Source organism: Brassica napus, chromosome A6 (genome assembly GCF_020379485.1).
Source record: "Brassica napus cultivar Da-Ae chromosome A6, Da-Ae, whole genome shotgun sequence".
NCBI classification, from domain to species: Eukaryota; Viridiplantae; Streptophyta; class Magnoliopsida; order Brassicales; family Brassicaceae; genus Brassica; species Brassica napus.
Window position 1 is genome coordinate 4031719 of NC_063439.1, and position 21573 is coordinate 4053291.

The window sequence follows — 21573 nt, forward strand, 5'->3', positions numbered from 1 at the left end:
TCGATCTAGAGAACTTTGAATCAGTATCAAACTCATATTTTATAAATGAAACTGAAATGAAAGTGGCGGGCAGGGTTCGAAACCTCATTCCTCTATGCAGTAACAAGTGAAATGACAATGAGAAGACACTATTCTATATATAGACGCTTCTACTACAAACTTTGTTCTCAGCAATCACATCAACAACAACAAAATGATGTTTGTTTCTTTCTTTCGTTTTGAGGGAAACTCGAACTCCGCTTAGAAGAAAAAAAAATACAAATAAAATCACAAAAAATAATCAGGGGTCTTACGGGTAGTATCAGGTTCGACTTGTCTTGGAGCTGGATCAAACTGAAGGAAGTTCTGCTCCATGTTCTCACTTATCTCTAGAATCGCTGCCATGTTTCCACACCGGTAGCAATAGTTTGGAGCACTAAACACCGTCACCACATTCTTATCCTGTTATGAAAAAAGAAGAACAAGAGAAGAGGTGTCAATGATTCAATCATCCCTTATAACCTTAAGAAATTGAGATGAATATGCATACCTGACACCAGTTAAAACCTTCCATGACAAGCTGATGGGCTCTTGATATGAGACTGAGTCCATTGTTGTGATTAAACTGAGTTGCTATATCCTGTCCAAATGTATAGCCAGCACCTCGTGGAGATATTCCCCACCCGCATCGATCATCTGGATCAGACCATAGTAAATCACACATTGGTCCTTCGTGTGGAACCTACAGATCATCACACCATACATAAGATATTTGCTCTTTCATAAGTTATATCTCAAGAGAGCGAGTGGAGGCAGAGAGACAGAAACAATTCCATAACTCTTCTAAAACAAACCAAACTTAAGGACAGAAAATAAGGAAGGTAAATACCTCTTGTATGCGATCCAAGCTTCGGATGTTATCAAGTGTATCCAGAGAAGGTGACAGCCCTCCATGCAAACAGAAAACCTGTAAACCGATGAAGTCAGGAAGTGTACTTATGTACCAAACACCAAACGGGAAAGTATAGAGCTCAAACCTGACTCTCGATAAGAGCAGTAAGAGGAAGATAATCGAAAAGGTCTGTGAAATACTTCCACACATTTGCATTCCCGTACTTCCTCAAGCACTCGTCATAAAAACCATATCTGAAGCAAAACAATCATCAAAGAGGTAACACTTGTTGTTGTGCACAGAGTCAGAAGTAACAAGACATCAACAAACCAAAAGCTTACACTTGGGTGATCTGACGACTCTCGTGGTTCCCTCGCAAGATTGTAATCCTATCCCTGTATCTGACTTTCAATGCCACCAATAAAGAAACCGTTTCCACTGAATAGTAGCCACGGTCTGCAAAAGCAAAGAAACAAAACCCAATCTTAAAAAAAAAGACACAAACTTTCAATCATACATTAAGTAAAGATGCAAACTTTACAAAGAATCACCCACAAACGTAGATCTACACACAAACCCTCTAAATAAACAACAACGAAAAGGTGTGGAGAAAGAGGACAGACCTACATAGTCACCCATGAAGAGGTAATTCGTATCGGGGGCGTTACCACCGATTCGAAAAAGCTCGATAAGGTCATAGAACTGGCCGTGGATATCGCCGCAGACGGTGACGGGGCATTTCACGGGCTGAACGTTCCACTCCTCGACGAGGATGGCCTTAGCTTGATCGCAGAGCGTCCTCACATCCTCCTCCGATAAAGGTTTGCACTCCATCAGATGCTCGATCTGACGGTCTAGATCTCCGTTCGGCGGCATGTCGGAAGATGAAATCGCCAGAGATCAAATGGTCTTTGGTGTTTCTCAGACTCTCTCTCTCTCTCTTCTTTGGCTGAGAGAAAATGGATATGGTCAGAAAAATAAAATAATACGTCAGCATGTTATAACCCGGTTAAGATATGGTTTAGTGTATCAAAATTGAATTAGACCGAGATTTATAACACGTGGAAATTGGAAGCCGAGTTGTTCTAGTTTGAATTTGTCTAATGGTTATTTTCATTTTTTGATTAGTCAAATACTCAAATGTCGAAAAATCTCAATGCCAATTTACTCATCTCTCTCATTCGGTAATCAATCATATCTCTCCAACACAAATATCGTTTTCTTACAATTTTAAGAATGTGAATAAACAAACCCAATACATTATGCAAGCCCGTCAATATTTCATGGGCCTGGACTAGAAGAAGATGAAGAGACAAGGAGAAGGCAGGTGGAAGATGCAGTTAAAGAGAAAAAACTTTAAAAAAGGGGGCATTCCGAGAATGGAACTCGGGACCTCTCGCACCCTAAGCGAGAATCATACCACTAGACCAAATGCCCACTGTTGTTGCAACGTTAAGTTTGGTAAGACACATTCAACATGTTGCTAGAAACTGCGGCTAGAATTAAAACCATAGAATTAAAACTGCGGCTAGTATATCGCGTTTGAATTTAAACAGTAAAACAGAGCATAAAAAAGGCGGAGTTTTGGATGATACATATCTATTTTATGGACCCAATTAAAAAGCCCATTAAAAAAGTAAAAACCCTAACTGTGCCATGGCTCGGAATCAATTTCGAAACCTTCCGTTTGACTCTAAAGGTCTAATTAAAATACAAATAACATGATTTTTTCATTACATGCGTTAAAAAATATACAACCAGATGTAAATTAATTAATTCTCCGTATATATAAACCAAGAAGTCCTCTTCTTCATCTTCTTATTTTCCGCCTGCTCCAGCATTGCGCTACCCTCTCCTCTCCGCGCTTCCAACACCAGGAAGAGCGAAAGCGTGAAAGTTGCTCCGAACCAGACGCAATCTCATCGCATATGCATGTTTGATTGTTCCAGGTGACTCTTAAAACTCACAAAAACCGTTTGTTTTGCTCTCTTTTTTGTTTACTTGTGAAAAACCTTTCGACTCGTGGGCCAACACTTTGAACGGTGAAAGCTCTCTTCGTTCTGTTCACCGTGCGAGTCACGTGATCCCCGTCTTCAAGGCTATAATAATAATAATCAAACCATCTCTTGCTCGTTTTTTTTTGTTTTTGGTCTATGTGTTTTAACCTTGTTCGATGGTAGATCTGGTATTACTGTGTGAAAACGAAAACCCTTTTGTTTGATTTTGAACTGTTTCTCTCGGAACTTTGATTGTTCTTTGTTTGGTTGGCTGCTAAAAACCCTGATTTGTTTTTTTTGATTTGTCTAGTGGAGAAGAAAGAAGAGATGAAGAGAGAAAGAGAAACGTAAGCCTCTCTCTCTCTTTGGTTCCTTATGAGGCGTATAGGTTTACAAACTTCAGCTGGTTTTGATTCTTACATGTGTGTGTTTGTATGTGCATTTCAGGAAAACCAATAACAGGGGATTAACCACAAGTGACGCCCTGCATTACCTCAAAACCGTGAGGAACATTTTTCATGACAATGTAGGCAAGTATGAGACTTTCCTTGAGGTCATGAGGGACTTTAAAGCTCAAAGGTATATATATATATGTACCTTCTTCTCTTCTCTTTCACTTTTGTCTTTCTTGTAAAGGTCTGATGGTGTCTCGTGTTGGTTTGCAGAGTCGACACTGCTGGTGTCATTGAAAGAATTAAAGATTTGTTCAAGGGGTACAACGACCTACTCCTGGGTTTTAATACTTTCTTGCCCAAAGACCATACAATAACCCTTTCGCCTGAGGAAGAGAAGCCTAAAAACAAGGTGGATTACAACGATGCTATCAGTTTTGTCACCAAGATTAAGGTATGTAAAATGTAGACACTGTTTTGATTTTCTTACGGGTAAGGTTTACTTTGAATTATCACTGCTTTTGCAGGCGAGGTTTGGTGGTGATGAAGATGCCTATAAAAGTTTTCTAGACATCTTGAACATGTACCGAAAGGATAAAAAGTCCATCACTGAGGTCTACAAAGAGGTATGTTTATTGTTAACTCTTTAGACTTTCTGCCTCTTATTCTTATTTGTTAATGGGACAGTTCTAATGCATCTGTTGTGTAGGTTACTTTGCTGTTCAAGGGTCATGAAGATCTGCTGGTAGAGTTCGTTAATTTCTTACCTAGTTGTTCAGAATCTACTTCTACGAAGAATGCAGTACCGCTTCGGAAGGTTTAATTCGTTTTTTTCTAAAGGATAGCATCTTTTGTGCAGTTAGCCATATTTGTGTGCTTAATGGAGAAATGAACTTTGGCCATTCATCATTTCCTCTAGGGAACTTGATGATTCAGTTTTTGATTGAGATATTGATCTATACTCTCTCTTTTTTTGCCACAGAGAATAAAACGAGAGCGTAAGCTCGAATATGAGTCTGAACACTCTGATCAACGAGAAGATGGTGATGAGAACCTTGTCGCTTGCCCCGCTGGTAATTCCCTGGGAAGTGAGTATTCGGATGGCCTGTTGCATTTCTATAAGATGTCTTTCATTCTAGTGATGTAGATGCACCCTCATCTTTTGTAATGTGACCATGGTCATTTTTCTCTCTGTTAAAGTCTTAAGTAGTGGTTTGTATCTTCATCTTGTATACTGTGATCAATCCCAGTGCTCCGTAGTTTTACTTCTGGTTCTAAGGTAGTTCATTTTTGCAGACTCCCTTGTTAAAAAAGAAGGCCAGCGAGCCTATTTGAAGGCAGAAGACAATGGGGGAATTAGAGAAGAGAGTGAAAGAGATACAGATAGAACTGATAAAAGTGCAGAGGCTGGCAGTATTGATACTGGAAATCAAAAAAGTTCACCATCTGCTTCGAAGTATGTGGGAGTACCTATAAATGAACTTGATCTTTCCGAGTGCGTTCAGTGTACGCCAAGTTATCGGCTCCTTCCAAAGGATGTGAGTGCCACGTTGTTCTTAATAACATCTTTATACTACACTGCAATTCACTGCATAATGCCATTCTTTTATAATCATATGGTTGGTCTTTGTCCATGCAGTATCCAGTTGAGATTCCAAGGTACAGGAATGCACTTGGTAAAAAGATACTTAATGACCACCTGGTATCCGTCACCTCAGGGAGTGAAGATTACTCCTTCAGTCATATGCGCAAAAACCAGTATGAAGAAAGCTTGTTTCGGTGTGAGGATGACAGGTATGATCTGGTAGTTGATGAAATAAAATCCCCCTCTTTAACATTCCTAATGTGTGTGCAGGTATGAAATGGACATGTTACTAGGATCTGTAAGTTCAGCTATCAAACACGTGGAGATCCTTCTGGAAAAGATCAACAACAATACAATCTCTACGGACACGATATGCATTGAAAAACATTTATCACGTAAGTCGTTAGTTTGCAACAAATCTAGTGTGGCTATATTTTTGGTTGTTTGTGCTAATTAACTTTATATATGACTGTATCTTATAGCTATGAACTTACGATGCATTGAGCGGCTATACGGTGATAATGGGCTTGATGTCATGGATCTTATGAAGAAGAATTTGCATAGCGCTTTACCGGTGATACTAACGCGCTTGAAGCAGAAGCAAGAAGAATGGGCAAGGTGCCACTCTGATTTCCAGAAAGTTTGGGCTGAAGTGTATGCCAAGAATCACCATAAGTCACTGGATCATCGTAGTTTCTATTTCAAGCAGCAGGACGCCAAGAACTTGAGCACAAAATGTAAGCTTCTTTTTCAATTTTTTTCTTAATAAGTTCATTGTGGGAAGATCTGCTTCAAGCTATTAATGCCATTGTTTTGTTGGGTCCTTAAATGCAGGTTTAGTGGCAGAGATAAAAGATATCAGTGAGAAAAAGCATCAAGAAGATCTGCTTCAAGCTATCTCTGTCAGAACTATGCCTTCTTTTACTCCGGATTTGGAGTTCAATTATTGTGATACACAAATTCACGAAGACCTGTATCTGTTAATCAAGTACTACTGTGAAGAACTGTGCACGACTGAACAAGCAGATAAAGTAATGAATCTGTGGACAACCTTTTTGGAGCCCATGTTCGGCATTGTTTCGAGGAGTCAAGGTAACCTGGCGATGGACGAAGAGTTAAAAAGCAACAACCAAGAATTGCAAGATGGATGTGTGGCAGTGAAGGACAGCGCTTCTGGGTCAAACCGTAAAAAGCATCCAAGATCCCCGGAAAAGCTGAAGAAGGATAATCCAGCAGTGCAAGGCAGCTCTCCTGGGAAAGATGTGTCTTCCAATATAGTGAAAACAGTTAAGCACGATAAACAGCAAGATGATGAAGCATTGACTAATGAGGTAAGTCGTTGTGTGGAGTTGTTTTAAACCATATCTTAGGTACTTCGGTTCTAATAAAATTCTTTAGTTACGAGTTTGATCCCTAACCTTGGTTCATGGTCTACAGCTTATCCAGTCGTCGAAGCTGGTGTCCCCAAGAAACGATCAGATAACTGAAAATGTAGAGATTCGTAAGGCTAAGGAAGTATCAGTTGAGGTTGAGCGGGAAGAGGGTGAATTATCTCCCACAGGCACTTGTGAGGTGGCTAATGGACCCGAAGGTGAAGATGGATCCTCCGCATTTTCAGAAAGGTTTCTGGAAACTATAAAACCTGTTGCCAATCATGTGCCTGGGCCATTGAAAGCTACTGAAACTGGCTCCCAGAATGATTCTCGAGTTTTCTACGGGAATGATTCCTGTTATGTGCTATTTAGGTTTCATCAAGTAAGGACTGTTTAAAGCAAGCTTTAATATGATAGTTTCAATCTCCGGTGCTAATACTTCTGCTCGTTTTCAGATGTTGTACGAGAGGATGCAATCAGCAAAGAAACAGGCAGAAAAGAAGGGGAAGGCTCCAGATAACACAACTCCTGATTCTTATTCAAGGTGATGTATCTTCTAAGTTAACATTTTTTTTTTCTTTAACAACGGTTCCTTACTGACTTTTGGAAGCATAACACTATTAGGTTCATGGATGCACTCTATAATTTACTTGACGGCTCTAGTGACAATACAAAGTATGAAGATGAGTGCCGCTCTGCTTTTGGTGCACAGTCCTATGTTCTTTTCACATTGGACAAGCTAGTTCAGAAGCTTGTTAAGCAGGTAAGAACAAACTAAATTCATGTCTCCTTAACTCTCTGCGTCCATTCTCTCTTGCCTGATTCATTGGAATGGTTTGGATATGTTTCAGCTCCACGCCGTTGCATCTGATGAGACAGACACCAAGCTTGTGCAACTAGACGCATATGAGAACTGCAGAAAGAAGGGAAGATTCTTTGATCTAGTGTATCATGAGAATGCACGTGCCATTCTCCACGACGCAAACATATACCGGATCAGATATGTAGGTTTTCTCCCAAACTTCAAATCTTTTTTTCCATTCGAGTCTTAGTTTATTAATATCATTTTGGAACTTATTTTGCAGTCGTCGGTGGAAACTACTCTCTCGATTCAGCTTATGAACAGTCATCCTGAAGTAACGGGTACAGCGATGGATCCAGGTTTTGCAGACTATCTGCAAAATGATTTTCTGACATCGGTCAATGATGAAGAGAAGCACGGAGTGTTTCTGAAAAGGTGAAGGAAGCATTGATAAGAGCATGTGGTGTATATATGTTTTCTTTGGTTCTGGAGTAATGTTTAAGCTAACTCTCTGCAGGAACAAGGAGAAACTCACCGGTATAGATGAATCTTCGGGGATGCTTGTTGCAATGGAAGGATTAAATGTTATAAACGGGATTGAAGCTAAGATGGCTTGCAGTACTTCAAAGGTACAAAACATATCATGAGTTTTTGTATATTTGCAGATGAATGAAACTTTACTTTGCCTCCCAATGATTCAAACTGCTGTGTAGGTGAAGTATATAGCAAACACATCAGATCTTTTGTACAGAAGCAAGCAGAGGAAACGGAACCCAATGGGACAGAGGCTTAAAAGAATCAGCGAAATCTCAAAACAGAGGAGAATATCGCGGTTTCACATTATGCTCAATTGCAAAACCATGGCCTTGCCGTCTCTATAAGCACGTACTTACTCCAGTTCTTTCTCTCTAACATCGTATCTTCCTTTTGATGTAATGGTTCGTCATTTACTAGACTTCAACGTTGTGTTTTTTTAATTGTTTCAGGTGTTAGTGCTGAGGTTCTTAGTGGCAAAGGTTCTTTGACTCTTATTAGAGATTATGCAAAGTTTTGGTGGTGTAGGTGTGATCATCATATGGCTCATGATTCATCACTACGCAACCTTTTTGTTTCCGCCAGTTTTGGACCTTTTGGTGTATAGTTTTTATTAGAATATTATATTGTATGATACGAAAGTTTGCAACATCGGGGAGTAGTAATTTCTACATTCAACAACTCTTTCATTTCATGTTTATTAGTCTTAAAAAGAAGATCTCCTATATCATTCAATATCATGAGTTTAAGTTAGTAACAACACACATGAGACTTTGGTTTAATGTGATTTGGTCTTACATGTCAAGACTAAAGCATAAAAACGTTGGAAGACGCATGCAACAGCGACCGGGGCGCTACAGTAGCCAAAGATGACAAGAGAGAAAAAGGAAGATATATTCATTGCCCACATGAAGGTGACAAAACGCAAACCAATGAAAATATTTGTTATTATTGCCTTTTTTAAAAAAAATTACGCCAAACGTGAGGAGCATCCTTTAGGGATGATCTTGTTGTCGACAATAATTAAATGGGTTTTGTTGGTATATATATATACATTGTATCTAGATTTTTCAATATTGAAATTCTCCTTCCGATGTGGTTGGTTGTCATTAACAGCACATGATGAGGTTATACTAATATAATCCTTTAATGTTAAGTAACTTTTGTATATCGCATCCATGTGAAGATCATACTCAAATCAAAATGGAGTTGTAAACATAAATTCTACAGTTTTAAAGAAACGCTCAAAATAAGCGCCACAGACAACGGATCTGTAAAGACTATATATGGAGATATATGCCTTCAAGAAAGGGAACAATAGTTGCCCATTTCCAGCCTTTTTTTCTTTTTTTTTTTCTTGCTTTCTTTATACACATGTACATATGCATAATATGAATGATGCATCCACTTCTTTGTATATTAGTAATATTTTTTGTTTTTGAGTTTACATTGTGTACTAAAATTTTCATCAAAAACTTGCTTATGCTCTTAAGTCTCACCTATATCTTTATCTTGTATCAAGTTCAGACGTTATCAGTTACTTATTTTGTAAAAAGCATTAGCTCTTGGATTCTTGAATTTTTCAGATCTAGTTAAGTTATTGATAATAGATACGTCCGGCGTTTTACAAATGCTATAAGCGTTTTAACTTAATTAAAGATGTCAAACCAAAACTATCTTCAATAAATGTAGCCAAGTACACAATATTTGAACAATTGATCCTAAAGATATCTATACTTTTTTCTCTAAATAGCTTTTCAATACAGAAATGATCAAGTAAGAGCACACACCAAATAAAAGACAAAGTGGTAGGCTCTAATGAGTCGTTTGTGCTAACTAGTTGATGGTACTACTACGTTCGATATGTAAATAATTTAAATACTGTCAACAAACTTGAAAACTAATTAGTAGTGTGAACTATAAAGTTATTTTCTTCCATTATCTTTTATATACTAAAACACAAAGTCAAAACTCAAAACCATAACGTATTATGTTGCATAATAGTAATAATTAAAATAATTATAGGAAATTCGAAAAGCTTTTAGAAACAGAAGTACGTCCACGTGGAGCGAGATTAAAGGACATCTATAAAATTGACAGCGTCAAGTCAACGTGCCGTCAAAGGGTAAAAAAAGTTAACGGAGATCGATATTACACGGACCCCGGGAAAAGGTCACTAATCTAATCCGGGACTCCTCATCTTCTGCCGTCGAACCAGCGACGGAGTAGACTCCGGCGACGATGTCAGCACATCGTCAACTTCATCGTCTAATGGAGAAAGTAGCGGCGAGGAAAAGATCTCCACGGGAGATAACGGCGGGGAAGAAGAGTCCGAAGAATCAGGCGAGAGAGTCGACGGCGGCGGAGAAGAGTCCGACGAATCAGGCGAGAGAGTCGACCGCGGCGGAGAAGAGTCCGACGAATCAGGCGAGAGAGTCAACGGCGGCGAATCTTTTGGAAGCTTCCGTTTGTTACCGTTAGAATGTTTAACGTCTCTGGCTAAATAGTTTCTCAGGCGTTTCACGTCGGCGAGTTTCACCGGTTTCAGTAAGAAGTCCTCCGCACCTTCCTCAAGACACCTGCCGGAATCAGTTTTATCAGTCAATCACTAACTCGAAATCAACAAAGCATGAGGATTAATAACGAAAACTCACCTGTCGATTCTGGTTATTACATTCTCCGACGACATTATTACAACCGGGACTTGTCGGAAACTGGACGATTCCTGTTTCAGATATCCAGAAAATTCCACATTGTTCCGACAGGATTAGAAAAATAAATAAAAATAAATAATTATGTAAAACGGCGGTGAAATTCAAACCTTAATCTTCTTGAGGAGCTCGTAACCAGTCATTCCAGGCATGCAGTAATCGGTGATGATCAGATCAACTTTCAATCTCTAAGAATCAGTAAGAAAACTAAAAAAAATATCAATAATCTTGATCACTAATTATAAAAGAAAATCTCTTTAAATTCGAAGACTTTACATCGAGTTCTGCAGAGGCTTTCTCGTTGTCTATCCCTAGAAACTCCAGAGCACGCCATCCGCTATCTACCGCCGTGACTGAAACAGAACCGCCCGAGATGTGTTTTATTTTTTTAGATTTTTCGATGTCTAAATACATTTTTAGTTATTTTATAAATTAGGAAGACGAACCTTTGCAGGAGGTAATACGAAGCAATCTCTCGATGACAATCCGATCAACGAGGCTGTCGTCGACGGCCAGGACGTGAACTTCGTCTACATCCAACGGTGGAGAATCTATTCCTCCGATGCCGACGCTCATCATCTCCGACCTCCGTAGACATGAAACGCCACCGTCGCTGGCCATGGCCGAGAGTAGTAGTAGTAACTGAGAGGAGAGGATATTAAAGTTTAAGACGAGAGAGAGAGCTCACATCTGTTTTCGTTTCCTCTTCCTGTCTTCTTACGACAGTTTTTTATATTTCCTAGTTTTTTTTCCCTCTTTCCTCAGAAATTAAAATCAATCTTTTAGGGTCCTTTTGTTATAAATTAGTACTAGTACTGTATAAGTTTTCTTCTACAGTGAGGAAAATCCAACAAAATATATTTGTTTATTTATTGTGTGCCGTGCTTGTAGGGTTGAAAAATTGAACTTTATTTTGAAGAAATAAATAATATTAAAAAAATGAGATTTCTGAAAATCCGGTGGGGGGGGCCTAGTGCGAATATCAATGAGGAAATATTCCTACATCGAATAAATAATAGAGGAGATAAATCCGTACAAAGGACTCGGAAAATAATACCATAGACAGATCATGACCAATATCTCTTTAGGTAGTGTGAGTGAAAACCTGAAAGTAGACTTTTAACTGTTCATTAACATAATAAAAAGCTGAAATGTGAAGCTAGTTTGGTCGCCATTGCAGTCCTCAGTAGCGATTAAAGTAAACCGTTTCAATGAGTGCGTATAATCTGGCTCGTTTAGGATCGGTCTTACTAGATATGTAACATATGTTGTTGGGCAACACACTTTAAGCATTTTAACATATGTAACATATGACTTCCGAGTATGTATGAGTTATGAATTATGATTCAGCATCTGTTCTCCATGCATGTTTCAATGTAACCAAGACATTAGTTAACCAAATCTAGAATTTTACCCAAGATAATCTTTCATTGCAAGTTTGGAACCGTTCTTCCCAACACGTTATGTTGTAGATGTATGTATTTTTCTAGAAATGTAGATGAATAACACACAAAAATATTGTTGATTGGTCCGTTTCTACTTTACTATCACGAAAGTATAAAATGCAATCCATAGAATAAATAGTTCACAAACAAAGAGAGAATAAATATTGTAAATTCAAATTAAGATATGCGTATAATGTCTTTTTCCAATTCGCCGATGGGTGCCATAAATCATAAGCCGCAATAACATTATCCAAACCAGACGTTTAGTTGTTACTCTACAATAAGGACATCTGCATCGGTGGTAAATAAGTTTCTTCCAAGTATAATATAACTATTTTGGATTTAATTAGAATTTGTAATTAACTTTTATTGATAAACAAAACAGAGCCACTTAAAACATGCCTTTGGTATTTAGAGTCTCTTAAATGTCCGTAATGGTATGGTCTTAGAGATACTTGGCGTTTCTTTTATTTTTTCTATACATTTTCTTTCATCTCTTTCTATTATTTTCTTTTTTTTAATCGAAAAATTACGGTAGAAACCAACCGATGCGGATGGTCTAATAAACTAATCCAAAAAGCCATCAAAAATTTGATGATTTATTTTGACAAATATCAATTTTCCGAACAATTGGAAGGTGGACAAATAATAATGCATTGACGTCCACATTAAAATTAGGATTCGTAGGTCCCAAGGAAATCTAAAGGGAGGGACCCATTAATATTTGCTCGAACATTTTTTTAAGTCATTTGACTTTTCCTTTCTTCCAAACAAAATTTGCTGTTTAACTCTTTAGACACAACAGCGTATCATATCTTGGAGATTTCTTTTGATTTGTCTTTCCCACTCAAAAATAATTAAATTATTCATAAATGTATTTCTTTTTTTAGCTTCGCCTTCGCTTATTTTTAAAAGGTTAGTTTAAATATTTTTTCTCTTGTTAATAAACAACCACTCTTAAAGATAACTAGATCTTGATGGATGTTGGATTTAACTTGCATTCAATGTAAATTTATAAACCATCGATTTTATAAAATGTCAATTTATATTTTTATGTTTTGTAAAATATATTTAGAGTATAATATATTATATTATAATATAAATGTTTGATAATAATTTTTTATCTGTACGTAATATTATATTTATAATTTTATAACTTGATGCAATTTGATGTAATTATAATATTCATATATTAACCTATTGATTTTTTTGTTTATTTATTTAAAAATGATTTAATTTTTACAGTAGGTTTTTATGAATTATTATTAATTTTATGATATTTGGTTTTCTTGAAAATTGTATTGTAGCAGATTAATATATACTATATATTATAGTTTGTGTTTTTATTTCAACAAAAAGAAATAACAATTCATTGTAATTAATTAATTATTTTTTTTTATTTTAAGTGAAGTGGCAGATTTGTAAATAAGAAAGAAATGCAATGGCTAAATGTGTAAATAAAAAGAAATATTAAATTTGCTATATGTGTTTCCAAACAATTCTCATTTAATTTGCTATCCAAGTTTCCAAACGACAGAATCTGTAAATAAGAAAGAAATACAGTGACTAAATATGTAAATAAAAAAAATTAATCTGCTATCATTGTTTTCAAACAACTTTCATTTAATCTACTATCTAAGTTTCCAAACAGTACTAAAAGGTACTTCAGTTTTAATAATATAGATGTAAAACCTTAATTGTTCAAAAGAAGAACCAAACTTAATAGCGTGACATCCTCCTAGTAGAGCCACCGCAACAACTGATACAACCAAGTAGAAAGAAAATGCTCAATAACGCGTGAAATCAGATTTTACAATCGATATGCACATTATTTAATAAATAAAAACAATTGCGAAATCTAAAGATTGATTTGTGAATTGATTTTTCAAACGATATGGGCCAACGAACGATGGATCAAATCTTCATGATGTCAACTAAAAATCGAGGGTTGAAAAAAATCCATAAGTTTGATCAACGTGTCGCATATAAATCAAAGTTTTATCTTTGTTTCTTGGAACTTTGAAGATCAATAGAAAAAATGAAGATAGTGACATAAAATCACATCCTTTAGTTATAAACTTATAATTATTAGTGTAAGCTAACATTTCTCACTTTTTGGAACCCTAAAGAATGCTAAAATATTCACTGCAGTATACCTAGCAATAAAAGTCACTAATCAGGTCACATATACAATACAGTAATATAAAAACTAGTATTCAAATTTCAAAACAATTAAATAAAAGCATGCTAATTATATACAACCTAGCATCTTGTGTTCCAAAAAACCTAGTATTTAAATTCCAAAACAATGTAAATTAAATATTTTGCTTTCAACAAGTATATATGTTTCTTAAAAAGAAGAATATATCTTTTCTCATGTTGATGGGATGGGCTAGGTCGATTTTCGATTTGAATGATGTCAAAATTTGTATTCAGACTATGATATGATATTGAGTTTAGTAGATTTCCAAATAGTAAATAGTAAGTTGACGGATGTCTTTACAGTTTTTTTATCTCATAGGTGGGAATGAGATTTTCAAACACGACTCCTCAGAAGTTTATACTTATGTATGTTATGTATATTATTCTTATGTATATGTTATGTATGAAAACACATGTTTCAAAAACGTCAAAAGGAAAGAGCACATGAAGTTAACGAGTTTAAACTTTTCGTGATGCAATCCTGACCACTGCGTGAGATTAGATGAATATAACTTTTACACAAGCCCGAAACTGATGATTATAGTGAAGGCCCGATATTGTCTGACCGAGCCATATTATTTTGACATTCTTGGTGGCTTCTTTTTTTTCTCATATAATATAAAAAAAATATAAATTAAATGTTCAAGTGTTCGTGGAGTCGTCTATAAGAGAAGCAAGGACTTGATTAATCGGATTGAACTACCTTTACATTAACTAGATCTTTTAACCGCGCTACGCGCAGTTTATGTATTCTAAATTATTAAAATTAAAATTTTCTCTTATATAATTTTTTTTTAAAAAACAAAGTTTTATTTGAATTTATTGAAAGCTACACTTTTACATTTATGTAATTTGACTAAATTATTAAATACGAATATCTAAATTGTAATAATATATATTATAATGCAGTTATTTAAACATTGAAAATAAAGCTAAATATAAATTAAGTTTGTATTTATTTTCGTTTCATAACAAAACTTACATAATCTCTTACTAATAGATGTCTTAATTATATATAAAAAAAACTGAAGCATTTCTACTTACGCGCGGTTTATGTATTCTAAATTATTAAAATTAAAATTCTCTCTTATATAATTTTTTTTTAAAAGCAAAGTTTTATTTAAATTATTGAAAGCTACACTTTTACATTTATGTAATTTGACTAAATTATTAAATATGAATATCTAAATTGTAATAATATATATTATAATGCAGTTATTTAAACATTGAAAATAAAGCTAAATATAAATTAAGTTTGTATTTATTTTCGTTTCATAACAAAACTTATATAATCTCTTACTAATAGATGTCTTAATTATATATTAAAAAAACTGAAGCATTTCTATTTCGTCCTATCTTTCATTGGTCTCTACTTTTTTATATCTACTCGTTCTTCTAAAAACAATTTTTGGTTATTTTTTTAACTAAATAAAAAAACTGGTTTAGATTCCAACACTTCCTAAACTTTAAAGTTACCGAATAAAATAATCTGAATATATAATGATAGCAAAAGGAAACAATAAAAGTTGCATCGTAGAAAAAAAACTCAAAATTAAGGCTCCTCATAATCTAAATTAGAGTATAACAAAATTAAATTATAAAATATTGACTTGAGACCGTATGCATGAGGTAGAATTATGCTTGCAAGATGTATAAGTTCTCTCTTTATATAGATTTCGTAACTTTGTAAAAAATGGACTTTAAAAACGTTTTAGATTTATGCCATATTTTCAAATATGTAGAATTCATGGAATATTGGTAGTAGAAATTTTCCATTGATAAACATGAATAGAAGTAGAAATATATTTACGGTGTAGTAGAGAAAACTCCAACATCTTCTAAAATTATTTTTCTCGTTTTTGACTTATTTTAGGATGACGTACGGTTGTGGGTTTCGCAACCATGGTAATAAATTATTAACCAATGTGCTCGTCGTTCGTTTTTTGTATATTTGTTTCTTTTTTAATTGTTTCTTTTGGGAGGTAAAATTATTTTCTGAGACTTAATATCCAACTTTAAGCTTCCGTTTACAGGAATTTGTTTTTGTAGATTTTAAAGTTTTTTTGTTGGTTTTAATTCCTTAGTAGAGCTCTAGGATCTTCGTAATAAATTTAGTTGTCAAAACTAACGAAGTGGTTTTCTTGCTGACTTATTAGCTACATCTTATTCATAATGCATTCAGAAAGAAAAAAAAATGCATGGAAATGATTTGAAGAGACATAAATCCCCCCCCCCCCCCCCCCCCCCCCCCCATTAATTATAACCTGAATTTTTAACACCAAATTTGTGTACAATTTTACTTATGCACACCTTGTCATACGATTGATTGATACACTTTCGTTTTAAATCTGGAGATCAGACCAGTTGAAATCTAATCAGGTAACATGTGTGCAGGTTCTTATATTTAAAGAACTACTTTTTTACATAGATATGCTTCAGATGTTTTAGTTCCTTAAAAACTATATAAATGACTTTAGTTTGCAGTAATGTTTTATTCAGCTAACAATATAACAGTAATTATATATGTATTTTCACGTATTGATTTTGGAATACGATGCTAATAATATAAGCAAATTATTTTTTGATGTGATCAGTTATAAATAGATTTAGTATATTAGATTACGGGTACGACTGTGGGATACAGCTAGAGTAAATTAAAGTAGGTGACAGTTTATTTTTAGCTTATTTACTCTAATTTCACCCAATCAAATTTTTTTTTATTATAACTCGTTTATTATAAAAAGTGAGAAAACAATAAATAGAGTATATCTTAACTCCAATTTAATGAAATAAACTTTTTAAAAAATTTATTTATTTTCATCCCTCTCATTTTCACCAAAATTTTCTACCTTTTTACTCTGATATCTAACCAATCACACTGTACAAATGTTCTGAATCTATGTACTGATTTTCACATGGAAACTGATAACTTCTTGTGTTTATTTATTGCTTTTATCTGGTTTTGACCAATTCCAGCTTACATAAAACCAGTCTCACTAAAGTTTATTAAATATTCGACACACAACGCATGTGTGTGTTTACCATCATTATTGCACGTCACAAACCGCTGCATCTTACACTTAAAGGAGGAGTGATGAAACCAAGCATATATTCTAATGAAAAAAATACTACATGGAACAAAGTAAGATGCCTTCTGAGCGTGTTACCTTGTGAGAGAGTGGGAGTAGAAGTAAAATTGTCTCAATGAGTTATTGCAGTGTAACAAAATCTCCTAAAAGGGTCTTAACGCAATCACTCCTAACTGTGAAACTTCACACCATGTCATAGAACTGCTTACTAATGGTTGATAAGCCGAGCTATATTCCCTTTATTTGTAGCATCAACGACTACTTTCTCACTGATCTTGAACAGCTGCAACACAAATCCTTTCCTTGGTTAAAAGAGAGATAGAGAGAGGAATACATAATTGTGGAGATAAATGGGAAATAGTCTCAACTCATATAGCATTTTTTTCCCTTCCTCTCAGGTCTGCAAATTGTACGTCTCACCTATTCCAGTCTGTGTTTAAGAATCTGAAACAAAATACCGTCTCTCATCATTCCCTCTCTATAAAAAAAAAAGACAAAACCCACATTCATAGATAATTCTGCTGGCAGGAAGGTCCCATCCATGTATTCCAGATTTCCAAAAGGAGACCCGATCAATTTATGTCCTCTGTGGCAGTGAAACAGACATATTAGATTTGATGATAATATAAAAAAAAAGAGAGTTTTAGACTGAAATCACTTTAAAACATCAGAGAATGCTTTCCTGCAGTGTATATTTGAGAGAGAAGCTTCTTCTTCTTCTTTTGGTAATTTGAGTGTGAGAAACCATGTTCATTGCTGCAAGTTTCCGTCAAATGAAACCGTCCAACCCAGTTGCTTGTCCCTTGGATTGAAGAGGGTGGAAACCGAGCAAGAATTAGATCGCAGAGAAGGAAGAAAATATAGGAAAAGCAACGCAGCTCTTAAGACAGGTGAGATTCATTTCATGGCATAGCATATAAGACAACAACCCCAGTGCTGTAAGGCTGCACCATGGGGTCTTGCTTGAGAGCTTGTTGCAGCTTTAGTACCTCGTATTGTTGTTCTGCCGTAAGGTTCACTACTTGCTGGAGCAATGTTGGACTGAACATCCTGGGAGAGAAGTGCCTAGAGAAAAGATAATCAAACATGGAGCCAATATAATAGATTTAATTAAGCTTCCAAATTATATGATCAATCTGAAGAGAAGCACTTTGAACAAATTGAAGAGACTAATCCTAGACAAAACACAGACATACAAAATATTGAACATTGATATTACTCTATCAAGTATACTTCTTCCTAATTATCAGCATAATTCTAAATTAATTAGGTCCATAGATAGCAGAAGGAGATGCTTGGTGATTTAGGCCATAGATTCTTTTTGTTGTTTCTCGTAATGCAATATGCCCAGAGAACTAATGAAGAGTTTGTCTTCGCCTTAGGTGAAAGTCTAGTGATCTCGTGCAACAAATTCCTGTTACCATCAAATTCTCTGCAACACAATATAAATAGGTTAATCATCAACTAACGCAGTGGAATTAAAAAAAAGTCGAGGTCGTCGTAAGCTGGGGATCCAACAGAAGGAGTAAGCCTGCCTGCATATATATATATATCCAAAGTAATTTAGTATATGACAAAAGAACTTAAGAAATAAAACTAAAAGATATTACTTTTCAAATCTGAAATCAAGAGATAAAAATCGATTGAGAGGAAATTCCACACCTAAAAGGCGCAAAAATTTAACGGTCTCCAACCTTCTCGTCGTAGTCTGTGGACCTTCCTCTCTCTCAAGTGATCCAACACATGACAGACGACCTCTCGCATTTCTCTGACGTCGCGGCCAAAGCTGAGGAGGAGGAGGCGACGGCGGAATCGGCAAGAGAAGAGGCATGAAACTGGCATCAGTTACAATCGGCTTGGAGTTTTTGATTTTGAGAGGAGATCCCTTAGGTGAAACGTTTCAGCTCTATGGAGTAGAGATAGGTTCGATGTAATTATGTTCTTCTGAGTTCCATGCGGTATTCAATTTCGTTTTATGTAGGAGATTCCTGGTGGTAGCTTGAACGCTACATCAATTTATATTGGGTGAAAGAGGAGAAGTGGAAGATGAAATCGTTAGGTTTTTATGTTGTTATGAAGAAGAGAATAATGGCTGCAATTAGTGTCTGGTCATGCAGATTTAATGGAAGAAGGGGAAACGACACCGATAAAGGTAGATGAGATAATAGTTGGGCCAATATAGCAAATTAATTTAAACCCAAACAAAATCTCACTTTTATCATTATCGACATTAACCAAACTGACGTGTCAAAAAACACTTTTCTGATTGGTTGATTATTAGTGAGGACGTGGACAGCATGAGAGGAGCTCTTATTCAACTTTTAGTATTGTATTGATTATTTTCTTTGACATATTAACCTTTTCAACTTAAATATATAAACTATTCTCTTATCTATATAAATAAACTTATTCACCAGAAATCCACCTGCCCCTAGTGTTGACCAGCTTATAGTGGATGGAAGTTATGTAATATCTCTTTTTACTCGTGAGTTATATAATAGTTTAACACGAACTTTAATTTACGAGATTATTATAGTTAGAACGGGGAGAACTACACTTATAATATATTTAATATATTAAAACATTCATGTGTGATTTTTTTTGTTTGAACTATTCCTAAAAAATATTATATTTTACATAAGTTCATTATTATATCTTTTAATATCTTTATATTTTTATTTGAAATACAAATGAATATATTTAAAATGTTCTAACAAAATCTTTTTAAAATTTTCTTAGAATCTTTTTAAATCTACTTTCGAAAAATAGTTAGTTTTAATTTAAATTATCATAATATATAATTAGAAATTAAAATTGAATATAGTTTTGGTTTATAAACGAAAATTTAAATAAAATGAAATTAATTAATTTCAAAAATACACTTACTAATAATTTTTAAAGATTTTGTTAGAAATAAATATTTATTTATATTTTAATTTTTTCAAATTTGTTTTCTAATAAAATAAAAATCATGATTTTTTTATGAGTGATATTTTTATTTGGACCATCATTTAAATTTTCTATTAAATGTATATCACTAATGCTAATATATATAATATTTTTAACTACTTTAATCATAATATCTTATATATCTTTTAATTTTTTTAAAAAAATTAAAATTCTGACAAATCTCTTGAAAACGATTATAATAAGATCTTAATTGTCATAAATTGAATATAAATATTTTCAACTAATTTTGTAATTAGTAATGAAATGTTACTAAAAGAATAAAATTATATCATATTCTATCAATTTTATAATAATATCTATCATTTTAAAATAAAAACGTTATATTGAACAAAATATGATAAAATTATTTTAAATTGATAAGTTAACATACTTTATTTTTATAAATATAAAATATTTACGCTAAAAATATAATATGTTGGTAGAACGGGTTAATATTAGTAAACTATATAATACATGTATAAAAATTTATCTTATCTTAAACTTTTTAATATACAGTAATTTATTATATAAAATTAATAAACATTAAAAATTACTAAAAAAATCTAGCGATTTGAATTACGGATCATGATTATAATAAATTAAAAACAAAATTGTTTTCATATATGTTGTTTCATGCATTAAAAAAATAGTTTAGTAATCAAACGCAAATTCAATAGGATAAATATATAATAAACAACATATATATGTGATGATTTTAATTTACAGCATGAAAACTATAAAATTATTGTATTTAGCATAATTATACAAACATTTAAATATGTGAATAACATTAAAAATATATAATAATTATGTAAAACAAATATCTATATATATAAATGTGAAAATATATACCCGCACGGTTGTGCGGGTGGAAATCTAGTAATATATTATATAAGATTATTTTAGTTAAATAATTGTATTTTAGTTTTAACAAAAGCTAAAAGCACTGCAAATGAATATGTGGTTCGAAGTATCTTGGCAGTATTTGCAGCACCAGCAGTTCATTTAAATTTTTACTCTTATTTTGTATAATACCTTATTGAGCCGAGAAAAAAAAAATACAAAAGCAGATATGTTACTCGAAATTAGAAACTGTAAACCAGTCTTTCTCGTGACTCAACTTTTATTTTTATTAATTATCTAACTAATATATGATATTATTTATGGGTTAGATTCAGTGGACAACGGATGCTTTAAAAAGTTTGTTAAGATATTCTCCTCTCTTCTTTTTTTTTTTTGACATCATATTCTCCTCTCTTCTTTACTTGTGTTTTTCAGATGTTATTTTTTTTTGTCTGAATACTGGGATAAAAACCTCACGTTGTGATTGCTCTTCGAAAAAGATCATCTTTTCAATATTTCTTGTACGTGAAGTACGTTTGAAAAGTTTTTTTCTCATTCTCTCTACAATTCATATTTTCACTATAGTAGACCCTCCATGTCAGTGCCATTAATCATTTCTAATCTATTTCGATAATAGTTTTTTTTTTGACTAAAAGCTATTTCTAGGATTTCGGGTATCCGAACGGATCTATTCGGGTTTCAGATTTTCAGGGTTAAAGATTTCAGCCCCATTCGAATATTTCTAAATTTTGGTTTGGGTTCGGATCTTTGCGGGTTTGG

General features: G+C 34.0%; 3 protein-coding genes, 1 long non-coding RNA gene and 1 other non-coding gene across 7 annotated transcripts; 1 reads left to right on the top strand and 4 right to left on the bottom strand.

The window, feature by feature from the left end:
- Positions 1-112: 112 nt before the first annotated feature.
- Positions 113-1850, bottom strand: LOC106346195 (serine/threonine-protein phosphatase PP2A-2 catalytic subunit). The gene is made up of 6 exons (XM_013785457.3): positions 1495-1850; positions 1213-1327; positions 1017-1125; positions 869-946; positions 530-721; positions 113-441 (listed from the first exon to the last, which is right to left on the bottom strand). Exons 1-6 carry the CDS (start codon positions 1745-1747, stop codon positions 268-270), a joined length of 921 nt encoding a protein of 306 aa, XP_013640911.1. The 5' UTR covers positions 1748-1850; the 3' UTR covers positions 113-267.
- Positions 1851-2236: 386 nt separating this feature from the next.
- Positions 2237-2308, bottom strand: TRNAP-AGG. The gene has a single exon. It is a non-coding gene; the product is annotated as a tRNA-Pro (tRNA).
- Positions 2309-2616: 308 nt separating this feature from the next.
- Positions 2617-8284, top strand: LOC106346192 (paired amphipathic helix protein Sin3-like 6). Of its 2 annotated transcripts, none has more exons than XM_022720624.2 (20): positions 2617-2820; positions 3179-3215; positions 3316-3447; positions 3534-3714; positions 3788-3886; positions 3970-4077; positions 4243-4348; positions 4557-4798; positions 4900-5054; positions 5116-5240; positions 5328-5582; positions 5680-6176; positions 6283-6600; positions 6674-6762; positions 6843-6981; positions 7070-7222; positions 7304-7455; positions 7538-7649; positions 7734-7905; positions 8007-8284. In XM_022720624.2, exons 2-19 carry the CDS (start codon positions 3196-3198, stop codon positions 7899-7901), a joined length of 3051 nt encoding a protein of 1016 aa, XP_022576345.1. In that variant the 5' UTR covers positions 2617-2820; positions 3179-3195; the 3' UTR covers positions 7902-7905; positions 8007-8284. The 2 variants fall into 2 exon arrangements, with proteins under 2 accessions (XP_022576345.1, XP_022576347.1); XM_022720626.2 differs by having other exon boundaries at positions 2645-2820; positions 4243-4333.
- Positions 8285-9462: 1178 nt separating this feature from the next.
- On the bottom strand, positions 9463-11141 carry LOC106346197 (two-component response regulator ARR4-like). 2 transcript variants are annotated; one of them, XM_048782119.1, is made up of 6 exons: positions 10712-11113; positions 10542-10618; positions 10376-10453; positions 10209-10279; positions 9993-10133; positions 9463-9950 (listed from the first exon to the last, which is right to left on the bottom strand). In XM_048782119.1, the coding sequence occupies exons 1-6, from the start codon at positions 10884-10886 to the stop codon at positions 9731-9733; spliced, it is 762 nt and encodes a 253-aa protein (XP_048638076.1). In that variant the 5' UTR covers positions 10887-11113; the 3' UTR covers positions 9463-9730. The 2 variants fall into 2 exon arrangements, with proteins under 2 accessions (XP_048638076.1, XP_013640913.1); XM_013785459.3 differs by having other exon boundaries at positions 9463-10133; positions 10712-11141.
- A 5692-nt stretch (positions 11142-16833) lies between these two features.
- On the bottom strand, positions 16834-19102 carry LOC125610172. The gene is made up of 4 exons (XR_007340186.1): positions 18696-19102; positions 17991-18536; positions 17370-17803; positions 16834-17284 (listed from the first exon to the last, which is right to left on the bottom strand). It is a non-coding gene; the product is annotated as an uncharacterized LOC125610172 (long non-coding RNA).
- Positions 19103-21573: the final 2471 nt, after the last annotated feature.

Excerpts from the sequence above, each read along its gene's own strand:
- LOC106346195 (XM_013785457.3), bottom strand. The coding sequence starts at position 1,747 with ATGCCGCCGAACGGAGATCTAGACCGTCAGATCGAGCATCTGATGGAG. Across the intron at positions 1,328-1,494 it reads CTTCATGGGTGACTATGTAG|ACCGTGGCTACTATTCAGTG; the intron begins GTCTGTCCTCTT and ends TTGCTTTTGCAG. Across the intron at positions 442-529 it reads AAGGTTTTAACTGGTGTCAG|GATAAGAATGTGGTGACGGT; the intron begins GTATGCATATTC and ends TTTTCATAACAG.
- LOC106346192 (XM_022720624.2), top strand. The coding sequence starts at position 3,196 with ATGAAGAGAGAAAGAGAAAC. Across the intron at positions 3,715-3,787 it reads GTTTTGTCACCAAGATTAAG|GCGAGGTTTGGTGGTGATGA; the intron begins GTATGTAAAATG and ends CTGCTTTTGCAG. Across the intron at positions 4,799-4,899 it reads ATCGGCTCCTTCCAAAGGAT|TATCCAGTTGAGATTCCAAG; the intron begins GTGAGTGCCACG and ends TTGTCCATGCAG.
- LOC106346197 (XM_013785459.3), bottom strand. The coding sequence starts at position 10,886 with ATGGCCAGCGACGGTGGCGTTTCATGTCTACGGAGGTCGGAGATGATG. Across the intron at positions 10,619-10,711 it reads TCGTATTACCTCCTGCAAAG|TCACGGCGGTAGATAGCGGA; the intron begins GTTCGTCTTCCT and ends GTTCTGTTTCAG. Across the intron at positions 10,134-10,208 it reads GTAATAACCAGAATCGACAG|GTGTCTTGAGGAAGGTGCGG; the intron begins GTGAGTTTTCGT and ends TGATTCCGGCAG.